Source organism: Pollachius pollachius, assembly GCF_949987615.1.
Source record: "Pollachius pollachius genome assembly, chromosome: 1".
NCBI classification, from domain to species: Eukaryota; Metazoa; Chordata; class Actinopteri; order Gadiformes; family Gadidae; genus Pollachius; species Pollachius pollachius.
Window position 1 is genome coordinate 13,072,574 of NC_136934.1, and position 15,387 is coordinate 13,087,960.

The 15,387-nt window shown below is 43.4% G+C and overlaps 1 protein-coding gene across 1 annotated transcript in view; it reads right to left on the minus strand.

Moving 5' to 3' along the window:
* Nucleotides 1-15,192, minus strand: part of LOC307071646 (A disintegrin and metalloproteinase with thrombospondin motifs 12-like) — a 24,682-nt gene extending 9,490 nt beyond the window's left edge. Inside the window, exons 1-14 of the mRNA XM_079730697.1 lie at nt 14,874-15,192; nt 14,350-14,729; nt 8,001-8,175; nt 7,242-7,438; nt 6,927-7,010; nt 6,506-6,630; nt 6,087-6,236; nt 5,452-5,595; nt 4,718-4,862; nt 4,286-4,378; nt 3,810-3,955; nt 3,087-3,256; nt 1,805-1,938; nt 1,144-1,264 (exon numbers count right to left, since the gene is read on the minus strand). Coding sequence (XP_079586823.1) covers nt 1,144-1,264; nt 1,805-1,938; nt 3,087-3,256; nt 3,810-3,955; nt 4,286-4,378; nt 4,718-4,862; nt 5,452-5,595; nt 6,087-6,236; nt 6,506-6,630; nt 6,927-7,010; nt 7,242-7,438; nt 8,001-8,175; nt 14,350-14,729; nt 14,874-14,988 — 2,179 coding nt within the window. The 5' untranslated portion in view covers nt 14,989-15,192. The remainder of the gene's footprint in view (nt 1-1,143; nt 1,265-1,804; nt 1,939-3,086; nt 3,257-3,809; nt 3,956-4,285; nt 4,379-4,717; nt 4,863-5,451; nt 5,596-6,086; nt 6,237-6,505; nt 6,631-6,926; nt 7,011-7,241; nt 7,439-8,000; nt 8,176-14,349; nt 14,730-14,873) is intronic.
* Between the last annotated feature and the right edge of the window lie 195 nt (nt 15,193-15,387).

Genomic DNA, 15,387 nt, shown 5'->3' on the forward strand with positions numbered 1-15,387 from the left:
CAAACAGCTATGAGTGGTTCTCTGGAGTTTAATGATGTTTATGGGAAGGTGTGTGTGTGTGTGTCTGTGTGTGTGTGTCTGTGTGTGTGTGTGTGTGTGTGTGTGTGTGTGTGTGTGTGTGTGTGTGTGTGTGTGTGTGTGTGTGTGTGTCTGTGTTAAGGCAGGGGGGAAGTAATTCCTTGCGTTTAAACCTTTTGAAGTCTGACACATCTGTGGTGGTTATTTAAAAAGGATGCTGTAAGGGGAATGCAGACACACACACAGAGAACAAGGAGAGTGAGACAGAGAGAGAAACAGAGACAGAGACAGAGGGGGAGAGAGATAGAGATAGGAAGAGGTAGATAGAGAGAGAAAGAGAGCGAAAGAGAGAAAGAGAGAAAACACATGAAAAAGAAAATAGCGCAAGAGACAGAGGGATAAAGAGAGAGAGAGAGTGAAGGCGGGAGGGAGAAATATACGCAGAGAGAGAGAATCAGCTGAGAGTACAGTCTTCCTCCACGTTAATCTCTTTGGTGTATGTGGATACTGGGGCTTGTGGCTAAGTCACTTGTCTCTGACCGCAGTGTAACAGCATACCCAGCCACAGACAGCAACTAGCAAATACTTTGTACAATTACAGACCCCCCAACGCACACATACACTCACACGTGGATGCAAGCAGGCGGACGCACACACACACACACACAAACACACATACACGCACACACTCACAGACACACATAAACAAACACACACAACCACAGAAATGCACACACACACACACATACACACACATACACAAACACAGACATGCACCAACAGATACACACACAAACATACACACAAACACACAAACATACTCTATCAAACAAGCAGAACTAGCAGCTGCATGGCCTTGAAAAGAGAACAGCCATGTCAACAACAAAAAAACACAATGGCGTAATGCTAATTAACTGCTCTGAAACAGCTTTCTGTCTATAAAAATACTTCTGATTAATACCAGATATTCCCAGGCTATTAGTCGCAGGGGAGTCATTTCAAAGGGCGTGAGTCCAGACGGGCTTTAGCAATTAACAAACTTGTGGATTACATTCTAATGAACTGGATTTCATAAAGGTTCGAACTTGTTTGATGTTCGTCACATCGCGTTGCACGAAAACTCACCGAAGCCCTCTCCTCCGTCGAAGGTCTTGTAGACAGTCTCACAGCTGGAGCCGTCTCCCAGACACACACCACAGCGGTCCTCCACCGCGTTGGAATCTATCCCATAATCACACCCCACCTCCTACAGAGAGAAATCAAACATAAACATGTATACACACCCACAGACCCACAGACCCACACACTCTCACACAAAAACCTGTTACCACGTTGTACAAAACACCTTAGAGGTGCGTACCACTCATGTTGGTTTTATTTCACTGCATTGTTTGTAGTTTTACTCAAGCAGACATTCCTGTTTCTATCTACATGGTAGTAGTGATGCTCATGTAAAATACACTTTAGACCTGACGTCCTTTCATTTATGACAACATAGTTTGACCCATAGTTAGACATTCCTGCTTGTATTGCCACAGCACATTATATGTTCCCAGTGTTTAATTATACTAGAGTTGGGGTCCATCCATGATAAGAGAAATTATTTTGTCGTTTTTGTTTTCTCAGTTTCTTTTTCAGTTTATTTTTAATTCACACACCTTCTTCTACGGCGACAGCCATAAGGCTGTGCTCTGTGCCTGCTCTGCTCCTCTATCTCATTTTATTCTGTAGGGGTTTTCTATACTCACATTCTACGTCCCCTGAGTCTCTTACCCGGCCACACTACCTTGCACACTCCGTTCACGCAGATGTTCCGGGAGTTGTTGTTCATGAAGCAAGGCGTGCCGTCCGTCACCGCGTCCAGCATCTTCTCAGAGAAGTACTCCGTCACCGGCCGACAGTGCAGCTCACACGGACCCACTGAAACACGCGGATGACCAGGGTTGGTTTCAGCGTTAAACCTGCACTATGTACGTTTTCCTGTTAGCAGCCTCTAGTGGCTCGAGTTGGAGTTACAGTTATAGCTCAATCATTTTCAGAGACAGTTACTGATATTTAAGATTTTGCTAATGTGGGCTGGGAGGATCAAAAGTGGACCAGAATAAAATGTTGAACAGAGAACATTTTCCTGGATGGAAGGACATCTGGATACGTCTTATACTTGACAAACTTTGTAGTTCAGATGTTTATTGAATGGAGGAAATGGCTGCAGTAGAAGCTTTACTTAAAATGTTTTGCTATTATGCTAACTTGTCCCCATTTTTCTTGCCCTTTTGGGGGCTAGGGTTAGGGAGTGGCGGCCATAAAATGTTGCCTGCAAATGCTTGCCCTTTGAGACTGCAGCTGTGATATAAAAATAAAAGTCGACTTAATCCAGATGTTGGCTGGAAACAATATAAATGCTAGAAAATTTGATCAATAAAAAACGTTTCTTCATTCATTATGTGGGCAGTACAATGAATGTGCCTCAATATTTTTTGTGAACCCTATGTATATTTGATTTATTTGAAGCTATCCTGGATTTATGTTTTTATATGTTTCAATTTCTGTCACATCACTCATAAGTCGTAAATGCTAATTGAATATTCATATTTTTTGTATTCCAGCACATTATATAACATGGTATCTAAGTACCTATAATACAGCATATAACCTGATGAACGATATGTCCTCTTTTAATATGATGCCCCCTATTGACCATCCCTATTAATTACACACACTAAAACTAGGGGGCAGCCGTAAGAGCATAAAGGACCTGCATGAAATCATTGAATATTCCTGCATTGATAAAGCTGCCTTAGTCACGACACACCAGGGCAACAGACGGCAACAGCTGTGTCTTTCCTGCTGGTTGAGGAAGGTCGCATATGTTAATTCTTAGACTTTAGGAAACATTATAAAGATCACCAGAGGATACTGAATTAGTGACTATTTATTGGCTTCTGGCGGACTACCCTCAGAATCACTGTCTCTGTGACACAGAACCATAAACACCATGAACGCAGGGAGCGCCATATAGCCCAATGGCGTACCTGCTGCGTTGCTATGTTTAGACCGGGAACTCTTACTTGGGTTGGCCACAGGGATCCACTTGTACAGTTCGTTCTGGTAGGGCACCGTGTCAAACTCGCTGCACAGCATCTCCCTGAAGCTGGGGATGTTCTTCTGGCACCGCTTGGTGTTGCAGGTTCGATACCGCTTCCTCTCCCCTGTGCAGTACTTGCCGCCAAACTCTGGTCTGTGGAGATCATTGAGTAACGGTATTCATATTGCAGTAAGGGAAGTATATGTTACAGGTTATTTAATGAGGGATTTCCCTTATAGTAATAGTACTATAGTACTATATATTTTAGTACTATATTATTGGTATGGCATAACTTGCTTCTAATAACATGCTGTAACTTAAATCTGTTAAATTGGAATGACTGAAGAACTAAATTATGGGAAGTGAAGGCAGGAGAGAGAGATAGACAGACAGACAGACAGACAGACAGACAGACAGACAGACAGACAGACAGACAGACAGACAGACAGACAGACAGACAGACAGACAGACAGACAGACAGACAGAGAGAGAGAGAGAGATAGATAGATAGAGAGAGAGAGAGAGAGAGAGAGAGAGAGGGAGAGAGAGAGAGAGAGAGAGAGAGAGAGAGAGAGAGAGAGAGAGGCCGAGAGAGATAGACCAAAAGAGAGAGCAACCGAAAGAGAGAGAGAGAGAGACCGAAAGAGAGAGAGACTGAAAGAGAAAGAGAGCATCAGTTAGGTTCATGTCCAGAATCAGTGCTTACTTGGGGTTGTTGCATTCCCTCTCTGCAGACTGGACCCCAGACCCACAGGTCCTGGAGCAGTGGGACCATGTGCTCCACTGGCCCCAGTCTCCGTTCACCGTCTCTGGCAGCTTGCCTACGACCACACACTCCCCAGAGATGCACCACTGGAAGGGGGGTCGGAGAACATTGGAAATTCTACAGGTATAACACCTACAACTACTGTTTATAGACATTTTATAGGTAACTACGATAACACTCATTTGGCATGAAGCACAGAAGACTTTTTTTTACATATTACACTTTCATTTTTGTAGTATTTTGAATCTACATACTACATACTACTGTTAAAGTACTTTGTAAGCACTTTATTTTAAAAGGTATACTATATAAGTAAAGTTATTATTTTATTATCTTTATTCTTCATAATTCTTGCATAATGGTCTCAATGCCAAGATTGATTGAAAGAAAGAGGATATGGTCCCGATGTAAACTACCTTCTCAGGCCCACAGCGGGTTCCATCAATGGGGGAGTCCAGCTTGGACCGACAGGTGCCGTTCACAGAACACCAGAGGATCTGGCAAACATTCTGAAAGAAGAGGCGGAAAATAATGCAAAGCGAAGGGAGTGAAAAGGCCATTGACGGTCTTGGCGTGTGACTATGACCCTATGGATTAACAATTATGTTGCTGCATTTGGATTTCAATGGATATAAAAATATAACTGAACTTGCTGAAGAAATCATGTAAACTACAATGGATTAAGGGTCCAGTGGGGGTGGACTAGGGTGTATGTTTTTATTCAGATTATGACCAACATACAAACCAAAAAATAGTAATCTATGTTCTCGTTACCTTGTGGAAAGTTTTAAATGAGTGAAATAACTGACTTCCCCTTTATTGCATTTGAGTACATGCAGGATACGTACGTCAACCTCAGGACAGAAGGTTGCCTCCGGGCCGTACTGCAGCTGGCACTGATGGTGAGTTGTGTAACGGACACCCAGACGGGCCAATGGCGTCGTCAGATCTCTCTTGGAGGGCCGGTCGTCCAGACAGAAGCCCCAACCACGACTAAGGGAGCGAGAAAAAGTTATCATGAATATTTGATAGACATATTAAATAACATAAAGTAAAAAAAAAGGGAGGAAGATCGAGAACTAAACAAATGGGAAACAAAAGCGATGGCATCTATTTAATCAGCTAAAAAAGACTTAATGGAGTCCAGGAGTTTGTTGGTGAGGATTAAATGAACTAAACCACCATTATGTTTGTGATCATTGGAACCATAACCCTTACCCTGTTAAAATCCCCCAAAGACCACCCACTTTGATAAATGACTGTTGTTTGTTCTAGTCACATATTATGATAGTCATAGCAAACCATGTTATTGCATTTTTGGAGGATGAGTAACATTTGGAGTACCCTATAAATTGAAGAGGGATTTTTTGTGGGAAAATGTTTACAAAATAGTGAAATTGAGTGAATAAACAAGTTACATGCGACAATATGAGCATTTCAAGTATTATTGCTGCACTGGCCTCAGTCATTATTACTATACAATAGTATTTAATTATGTCAATACTATTTCAATAATTTAAATACAATTAATCAAAAATAGTTATTAGTGATGTGATACAATAGTACACGACGGGTCACATACTCTAGGAAGCGTGTGATGTACTCCTTGGAGCAGGAGGACCAGGTGAGAGGGGAGCTGTCATACATCAGCTGCCTGGACATGATGAAGGGGTGTCTGCCTTCTAGCTCACAGTCGTTTCCCTGGCCGTCGTGGTGGATGCCAAAGCTGCAAACATGACAAACATGACAAAATTCAGATTTGCGTTGGAATTGCGTACTGTGCTAGACAGTATATTTGTATTTGTAACTTCTTCTCACTTTAACACACACACACACAACAACATTAACAAAACCTATCAACATATGTCACTACTCATTCAACTAAATACCAAATAAATAGTGAAGTATACTACATGGTAAACAAAGTACAAACCAATACTTTGGTGGCAGTAGCAGGGGACTCATTGGTTGAGTCACAGACTCACTAGAGAAGGGTCCACGTGTGCTCCCCGTCTCTCGAACTCATTACCCCCCCTGTTCAAAACTGCCTATTACATCTGATGCCAATTGCTATGACTCTTGCTGTTGTTATTATTCTTTATTTTTTTCTCATTGTTGCTTTTTTTTAATGACTTTTGCGTATCGTTGTACGGTGAGCTTGAGTGCAGAGAAAGGCGCCGTCAAATGAAATGCATCATTGTTTATTATCATTATTACCTGTGGCCCATCTCGTGGGCGATGGTGAACGCCACCGGGAGACCCGAGTCTTCGTTGATGTTGCAGCTGCGGTGCGGCTGACACATGCCGGACAGGTGGGACAGGCCCAGGGTCTCGCACGGCTGGTTCATACCAGCACAGATGTCCTTCCTGGGGTCCGAGCGTCCACCCAGCCATGTTAATGCACGCATAGCTGCGATGCCTTGAGATGCGCTAAACTAAATGTGTGTGACTTTGAGGAAGTGTGTGTGTGTGCGTGTGTGTGGGGGGGTGTGTGTGTGTGTGTGAGAGTGCAAGTGTGTTTTTGTGTGTGTGTGTGTGTGTGTGTGTGTGTGTGTGTGGGGGTTTGTGTGTGTGTGTGTGTGTGTGTGTGTGGGTGTGTGTGTGTGTGTGTGCGTGCGTGTGTGTGCGTGTCTAACCTGGTAACCAGGACAGCTACATCGTGGTGAGCAGGATGCGTGTCACTCTGTGGATTCAGGTTCTTCTGCCAGGCACAGAAGCTGGCTAAAGTGGTGTCTGCATGGTGAACAATCTTCAGGTCTTTCTGAATAACACAGAATCAAGAAGTGCAGTAAGACCACCATGTTTCATTCACTAGGAAAGAGATACATGTTCTCAGAAATGTTCACATGATACACAGGCCCTCTCAATATAACATTATGTTCCCTTAAAAATAAACGTATGCAAAAGGAATAGGTTAGATGCTATACATGCAAGCAGACCCATGGTAAAATGTATGTAATATAGTAATATAATATATCAATAGGATGGTGGTCTTGTAGTCATAGTGCAGTAGTAGCACTGTATGTGTGTATGATTCCAGAAAGCTGTCACCATTACCTCTTCCCCATGTAGCAGGATGAGGCGAACCAGAATGATGTGGACGGCGTTCCCGATACTGGCATCATGGAAGATCCCAGCCACCTGAAGACATAAAAGACCGCTCAGTCCTAACACCGGTTATTTACTACTGAGATCATCTACAATCAAAGCATTCCACCAGTGCATCTTATCGTTCAGCTACTTTGAAATGACGAAAATGAAAGTAACTTAGCAGTAGATTGCGATTGTGGTGTTTGAACCCAGAACCCTTAGGCGCAGAACCACCACCGACGCTCACCACACACACACACACACACACACTCATGAGCTCACCATGTTCATGATGGTGAAGATGTAGGACTCCACGTTGTCGTGGCCATGGTAATCGATGAGCTTGGAGTCGGCCACCACCATGGTCTCCACCCAGCGCTCCCTGCTGACGGAGCGCTGGGTGCGCGACGGACCTCGGTTCTCCTCCGTCTCCCAGTCCTCCCTCTCTCGCTCCACCCGGACAGAGTCCTTCGGGCCATCTGCACCGTTGGTGATAGAGATGAGGACAACCAGATAGGAGGTGTGAGTATAGTGTTCCCTTGCCTTTTGAGTCAGCCCCTTAGCCTCAAAAATTTACTAATACATTCTTTTTAATAGTTTTTTATACAACAAAGCGAACATTAGTGGAAGAGAATATATGTTACCGTCCTACAGAGGGCGCTATATATGTATTTGCCTGTAGTCATGCAAATTTGCCTATTTGCATGCACTACATTCTGTTATGTTAAATTCATTTAGAAAGATAATAATAATGACCAATGGACTGTAAGAACCCTAACCAACTAGTTAAACCTTAAACCACAACAAAATAAACTTAAGATTAATATTGTATTGTAATATTTGCAGAATCACAATACATATTTTATTTTCACTTAAAATGTGTTATATTGTATAGCGAGGTCCCTGTTAATACCCGTCCCTAATTTAAAATGGACAGCGTTAGGCATCACACCTGGCATCAATCTCAGAGAGACAAACTTTACAATGTGCATCACCATTTTGTCGGTACATGTGAACCAACACATATATTAATTGCCCCACCTTTTACCCCACAGGGAACGGGTGCTCCCTGGGTGCGTGAGCTGCGTCTGACTCTCCGGTGTTCTTCCGGAGTAACTCTGGGATACACAATGTGTGGCTGCCGGCCGTCCTCGTCAGCAGCCCCCGCGGCCGGCTCGATGAAGAAGTGTCCCTCGGGCAGGGAGAAGAGCCCTCTCTGTGGAGGACGCAGACGTCACGCAGAGAAAGGGTTCAACAGGTAAACAGTGGCTCAAATCGACCATGGTTTAATAGTTCCAAAGCCCCACCCCTTAAAAGTGAGAGGGGAGACTTCTTTGAAGCCTTTCATTCCCGAGAGGTTCCTGAGGAATCCATCATAATAGCAGACGTCCACGCCTCACGCCGGGGGCGGTGGCAGGAAGGTATGCCCTGCGTGTCCCTACTGGTGCGTCAGACGCCTCCTGCTTAATCCATATGCATGAAGCAACAAACACGCATGGACCTGCACGCATGCACGCACGCACGCACGCACGCACGCACGCACGCACACACACACACACACACACACACACACACACACAAATATATACACATACACCCCCCCCCACACACACACACACACACAAACACACCTATGCATACACACATATACACACACACACACAACTATGCATACACATATCAACACACACACACACACACACTAGTATGCATACTCACACATATACATACAGATATAGACACACACACAGACAAACACACACATATGCATACACAAATATATACACACGACACAGACATGCACACACACACACACACACACACACACACACACACACACACACACACACACACACACACACACACACATACAAATATAAATACAGCTGTACACCCTGCACACAGAATGCATGCAAGCACACACTTGCAGACAGACGCTAGTATGCACAGGTACACACACACAAATGCACGTGCACTTACTTTGCAGCATTGACTTTGTGTACTTAGTGTGGCCTCTCCTTCACAGGTTACTGAAGCTGTCATAGGGTGTGACCTTTGTGTATGTGTGTAAGTGAATGTATGCATGTCTTTGCGTGTGTGTGAGCGCGTTAGTGGAAGCCTGTGTGCGTGGATTTGTCTATGCCTGTGTGTGTGTGTGTGTGTGTGTGTGTGTGTGTGTGTGTGTGTGTGTGTGTGTGTGTGTATTGAGTGTGTGATCAAACAGACCCAGGATAGACAGGGAGCTTCCCCTGCATTTTATTATTATTCAAACTCACTAAATAGAGAAAGAGTGAATAAGAGATGGATTGATATTTCCTTCCAGAGGAAGAGGATATCTTTGCCCCCAGGAGCAACGCTAATCATTTTCAGTGACAGGCATCAAAAATGAAGAATTTTCTCACGGACAATTTTCTTTCTTAAAATACATATAAACACAAACAGACACACGGACAATGTTCTAAGAAGTGACGACCTCTATGATTTGTATAACAATGTTATGATTGTGATTGTGGTTATTGTAATGACTTTAATAAACTTTGTATCTATTGAAACCGAACAAGCACGTCCCCTCCACATTCTACGTAAATCATCCTGGTGTTCAGAGGTCTCTCGATCTGCCTTTTTAAGCCACACACTGCTGACTCTGGGCATACAGTGTGTCTCGATTAAACATGTGTACATCATCCAATAATATTTCTCTTAGAGCCCTTGGAGCCCTGGGGCGCGGCCTGTCTTAATCCTCAGATGGAGTTCACATAGTTCAGTTTCGTTCCCCCTTGTAGCAACAACACCTGTTTCAATAAATCTGCCAATAAGAGAATAAGTGAAAAAAACACAGGAAACTAGATGATTTTCATGTCAGACTAGGGGCCACGGTAGTATGAAACATGGCCATTAAAAGACAGGAGGACTGACGGACATGTCTCGAAGACCTTCCACTTCACTCTGGTGGAAAACAGGTTGCATAAAAGCTCTTTAATACAAAAAGTGTAGCAATGTATCTGCCAATATCCAATGCAACACATGTAAAAAGTAGAACTGACAGTTGTGTGCTTTCCTACCAAAACCCTAAAACATGCACTTTGAGTCCAACAATACATGTCTACAACAGCCCTGACAGAATTGCTGGAGGCGCTGTGGCGGAGGTTGGATTATTCTAGTCCAGGCGAGATGGAATGACTGAAATGAGAGCAGGCTCCTCAACAGTGACTCAGTCTGTGGCCATTGTCCAGGGATCCTAACATTGCAATGGGCTCACACACAAAGCATGCAGGCTGATACGCTCCGGAGCTCCCCTTTGCACACGCTACCCAGTGAGCCTTTTTGCAGACATGCCTTACACTGCTCGCTAATGTTCCAAACACCCGCTTCACTCGTCTCTCTAATCATCTCTGTTTAAGTTAGTTCAAGTAAAAACCATGCACAGTACCCATGAGTGGTGCTCCATTGGACTCGTATACGTTTCCCTCTATGTTATGATTTGAGACATGTCCTAGAAGTCCGAGAAGAGGAGGTGGTGGTGGGGGCAGATCCAGCAGGAAGGAATGCTACAGGGAGGCCCATCCAAACATTGAAGAGGTCACTCTGCAAGATCTGAATGATCTCCATACCAAACGCAGGAGCATCGTGCAACCCTTTTCAACATGGATTTACTGGCGCAGTTGCAGGCTCATCATGAAGATGCATGGTTTTTCTTTTCCATATCTTATCAAGTGTGATTATCCGCTTCCACGTTAACACAGAATGTTCAGTGACCAAAAACAGGGAATTTGTTTGTTTATTCACTTTTTCTTGACATGTTGACTCTCATCTCGTTATGTTTACATATAAAAGGGCATGAAACCAAAGGAAAATAAATTCAGGGGATTACTCATTGTAGGTTTGACTCAGAAACCGAAAGCTCGGCCAACTACAAACCACCAACTGGAACCATGAACGGTGGTCCCAGTACAGGGTCTACCCTTCTCCTCCTCCACCTCCTCCTCCGACTCCTTCTCCTCGGCTCACTTTAGAGGAAGTGTGCCGGGGTATGATGTGTCAGTGCCAGGGGAGGTCAAACTAGCTCAGGTCTGTGTGCTAAATACAGCCACCATGTGGAACTGCTTTCCTTTGGTTTCCTGCTTCTGCAGCCGTTTGTAGTGCAGGCCAAGTAGGCCAGCAATGATCCCTCTCACCTTTGCCGCTAAGCCCCATATGAATAATTTTTCCACTATTGTGATTTCACTAAGATATATTTGGGACTTGATGTCCTTAGTAGACAAGTGCAAGTCATACACTTCAATCGAGACGTTGATTTACAGTTGGTCTGTCTGGTTTTTTCTTTCTCTTAAAAAAATAATCAACAACCCTAACATTTGTTCCCATGGGAGAGCAATGACGAGATTGTGTTCTCCAGCAGCCGAGGTGGTGTGGAGGTGTAACACCAGGCTAATGGCTCTCAACTTGTTTTCACTTGTGTTTTTTGCCTGAGGGCTAAAACTTCCCCAACACTTTGTTGGGCAAAGGTTTTGAATATTTAAATGGACCGTGCTGAGACGGTGATGATTTCAATCCTCAAATCAACTCGTTGAACTAGCTAGTATTTTATATTCAGTATTAACTCGTATTTAACTTAGGTCGATGCTTATAACATTCCTTATTATGCACCTACCAACCATGAATAACATTTTGATGCTTTACCTAACTCACATATATGTAAGTATTTGATGCAATTTCTCATCTCTTTATGATTTCAACCTTCCAAAAGAGTTGGGTTTGTTTGCTTGTATCTGATATCAGATGGAAAAGCCATAATGCTAATGCCTGTAATTACTCATATGTTATGCAGTCACTGAGCAGCTGTTTTACCAAACCATGTGTTGTTTTTTTTTCTCCTGGAAACAATAACAAAAAGTAGATCTTTGGCTGACACAGAAGCTTTTGGAATAGCCATAGGGTTTCCATAGGGACAAGTCAATCTATGGGAGTTAAAGGAGATACAAAATGCTGTCTCTGGGGGGAAACTATTTCATGTTGATTATGTCTAAAAAGATTAGCCCCGTTTTTTTTACCCAAAGACAATTGTGTGTCTTTTTTTTTTGTTTAGGAACAGGAACCTGATTGTGGCTTACAACATTTAAGAGTCTTTAAAGAGACACCTTCCTATCTTTGATACAATTGGTATAATTAGTCTTTATTTCTTTCTATAGTTGAGTAGTTTATTTCATTCTTTTTTTTTTCTTTCTTTCTTCATATCATCCCTTCTTTGTATGTTTGTTATTTTATATATCTTTCTTTCAATGGTTTTTTTCTTTCTTTCTGTTTGTTTCTTTATTGCTTTATCTCTTTATTTTTGCATTTATTTATTTTATTTTTGAACATCCCTGTCTCTGTTCCTGGGGGTATCTGACCTGAAAGGCAGCTGTCACATCTGGGTCACCACAGTGTCCTGCTGTGGAATGGTCAGGCAAAGGGTTGAGTTATTGTGACCCTTCTGACACAACACAAGCATACAACTGCTTGAATGGACTTGAATAGTTCGCCTTTCAGGCTGTGAAGGCATAATCTACTTCTTGTAGGAATGTAGTTGATTGCAATCCTTTTTTCTTTTTTTTATAACAATTTACCTAGTTATGGTTAATGTTATGGGTGAAAGTGGGTCGGCACAAGTTTAATATATGCTATTTTGTCTATTTTGTCATTTGCTTGCACTTTTATTCTAAATAGTACATATATAGTAGCTTCAAAAACAAATAAATGACCTAACCAACAAAAATAGTAGCACTTTAGATAACTGTTTGTATAATAAGGAACCAGTACCCAGACAACCAAGGTAGGCAGGAGTGAGGCAAGACCCTGCTTGAGAAGCATTCCTGCTGAGGGGAATCCAATCCAGCAAGGAGTCTTCTGGGTTGGGACTGACACGTCTTATCCTTCTGGAAAGGGCGGTTCAGGCTTCACACACTTGGTCTATCTTCCTCGTCATGGCTGTGTGTTCGCAGTGTCACCATGGCAAGTGTTTTCATATTATTATAAATGATATGTATAAATGTATATATATATCCTATATACACTGTTTAAGTTTGCCACTTAAAATGTGAAAGTAGTCATGTCCAAATGGATTGTATAAATATGATATTGAAAGTAATACAAGGTCATGAAATAATTAATACAGAGCGAGCGTCAATTGGTCTTTAATTGAAGCAATTCATTCAGCTGCAATTCAGCTGATATACTTGCCTTCCTCTACTGCGCTAAGCAGGCCCAAGTATTCTTTATAATAACTGCCGTATGAACTAACCATACAAACACTTGGGTTAAATTATTCCATCTGACCTGCTCTCTCCTTCATCTAATAAAACTGCAGCCTATTCAGATGTTCAGGAAGTTATTTGGTTGTATTTATGATCTGCAGTGTAATGTTGCCTCATGGACAACTAGGTGCTAGTTTCAGGGCAAGGAAAGTACCGTACATATTCAGAATACATGAGAATGGGAAGGGGGGAAGCGGTCATACTGTGTGTCCGTCAGACAGCTCGCCAGGAAACCAGCCAGTCAACCAGTCAGTCAGTATGAGACTCTGACAGACAGTCAGCCAGCAAGTCAGTCATTCAGTATAGGTGAGTCAGACAGTCAGTCACAAACTCAGAGAGTCATTCAGTCAGCCAGACATCAAGCCATTCAGTATAGCCAGTTAGCCAGCCAGCCAATCATAGAGTTCGTCAGACAACCAGCCAGCAAGTCAGTCACTCAGTAGATCCTTTGGTCATTAAGTGACTGACTGATTAGTAATCGATTAAGAGTAAAAATAGCAAAAGATCAAATGTGATGGGTGTGTTTGAGATTTGACCTGTTTCGCTTACCACTAAAAGCTTATGCTGCAGAAAAGTGGTTTAGCAAACAATCCTAGAAAGAGTTGGTACAGGGCAAACTAACAGACAGAGCACTGTCTGTAGAAGAGGGGAGGGGTGACGGGATGTGTGTAACCGTCTAACCCACTTTACTGTCCACACAAATATACCCCTGACCCTCTATCGAGGAAAGAAAATAGGAGGAAAAGAGAAACATAGGGGAAAACCAAAGTAATTTAACCTTCCAGATAGATGCATCCCTGCTTATTAGACTTGATGCACTCCCTGTGTACAAAATATACAAACACACGAAAGCACGCACACATGTACACGAAAGAGCGTGCACACACACACGCACACACACACACACACACACACACACACACACACACACACACACACACACACACACACACACACACACAAACACACACAATAACACACACACACACAATAACACACACACACACACACACGCACAAACGCGCACACACACACACACACACACAGCACAATAAAACATTTTAAAAGGATGCATTGGCCTATGATGGGTCCCTTACCAGTCCGCTACAGGTGCTGACGGCGGCGGTGCCACGCGCCTGGTTGACCGTGACGGTGCCAATCAGGTGACAGAGATCTCCCGCGGAGGGGAGACGCTGCTCCGTCGTCCTGTTCAGACTCCCGTTCCTTCTCTCCACAACGTAGTCGAGGGAAACAAGCTGAGTGTTCGCCGTCAGATTGAAGATGAGACTCCGACCTTTGTAGTCGATCTGATAATAGACCCGTTGGCTCTCCGTCTCCGGCTCCAACGGTCGCAGATCCCGCTTGAGTCGCCCATCCCCGAAGTGATGGGAAAGTGTATGGGAGATGAACCGTCCATCGAAGTCTACTTTCACAGGATGGACATTGGGCAGATCTGACTCTGTCGCGTGCAAGTCATCTATAAAGGATCAAATGTAGAGGATAAGAGCATAATGTTGGAGGAAACTCAGGGTTGCATACAACCCAAGCTTTTCCAACATTGAAGGCATTATGTGCTGAAACCCAATTCCTACAAAACAAACAAAAATAAAAACCCACTGACCTTTTCTAGGGGATAGACAGCTGCCAAACTCGGAGAACTCATCGTGGCCGGACGCCAATAGGAAGACAAAGTGGAGCAGAAAGAAAAGAACCCGGCTCTCCTGCGAACATTGCATATTTCATTCAACCGAACTCAAAAAGCAAGAAAAGGTTGCCAGACATTGGAGGTCCATTGGCGTTACAGGCGGTCCAGTGACCACGCCGAGCTCGAAGGACCCCGAGGTAGGCTGTGCAGATGAACGTGTCAAGGAATGAGCCCTGCACCAGGGACAACACGAACGGCAGGAGAAGGAGAAGGAGTCGGAATCACAGAACATTAAAGCAGGAGAAAGCTTCGATTGTGCGAAGGAAGGGAGGAGTGTACTTTGGATAGTGTCTTGTTTCTTATAGCGGGGACTAGGGGGAGCAATAACCAACTCATAGAGAAGAAGCCAGAAAACCAGTCTCCTGTAAATATGATTTAGTGTGTGATTGTCAACATCAACCACGACGGGAAATCTCATTTATGGAGTTTC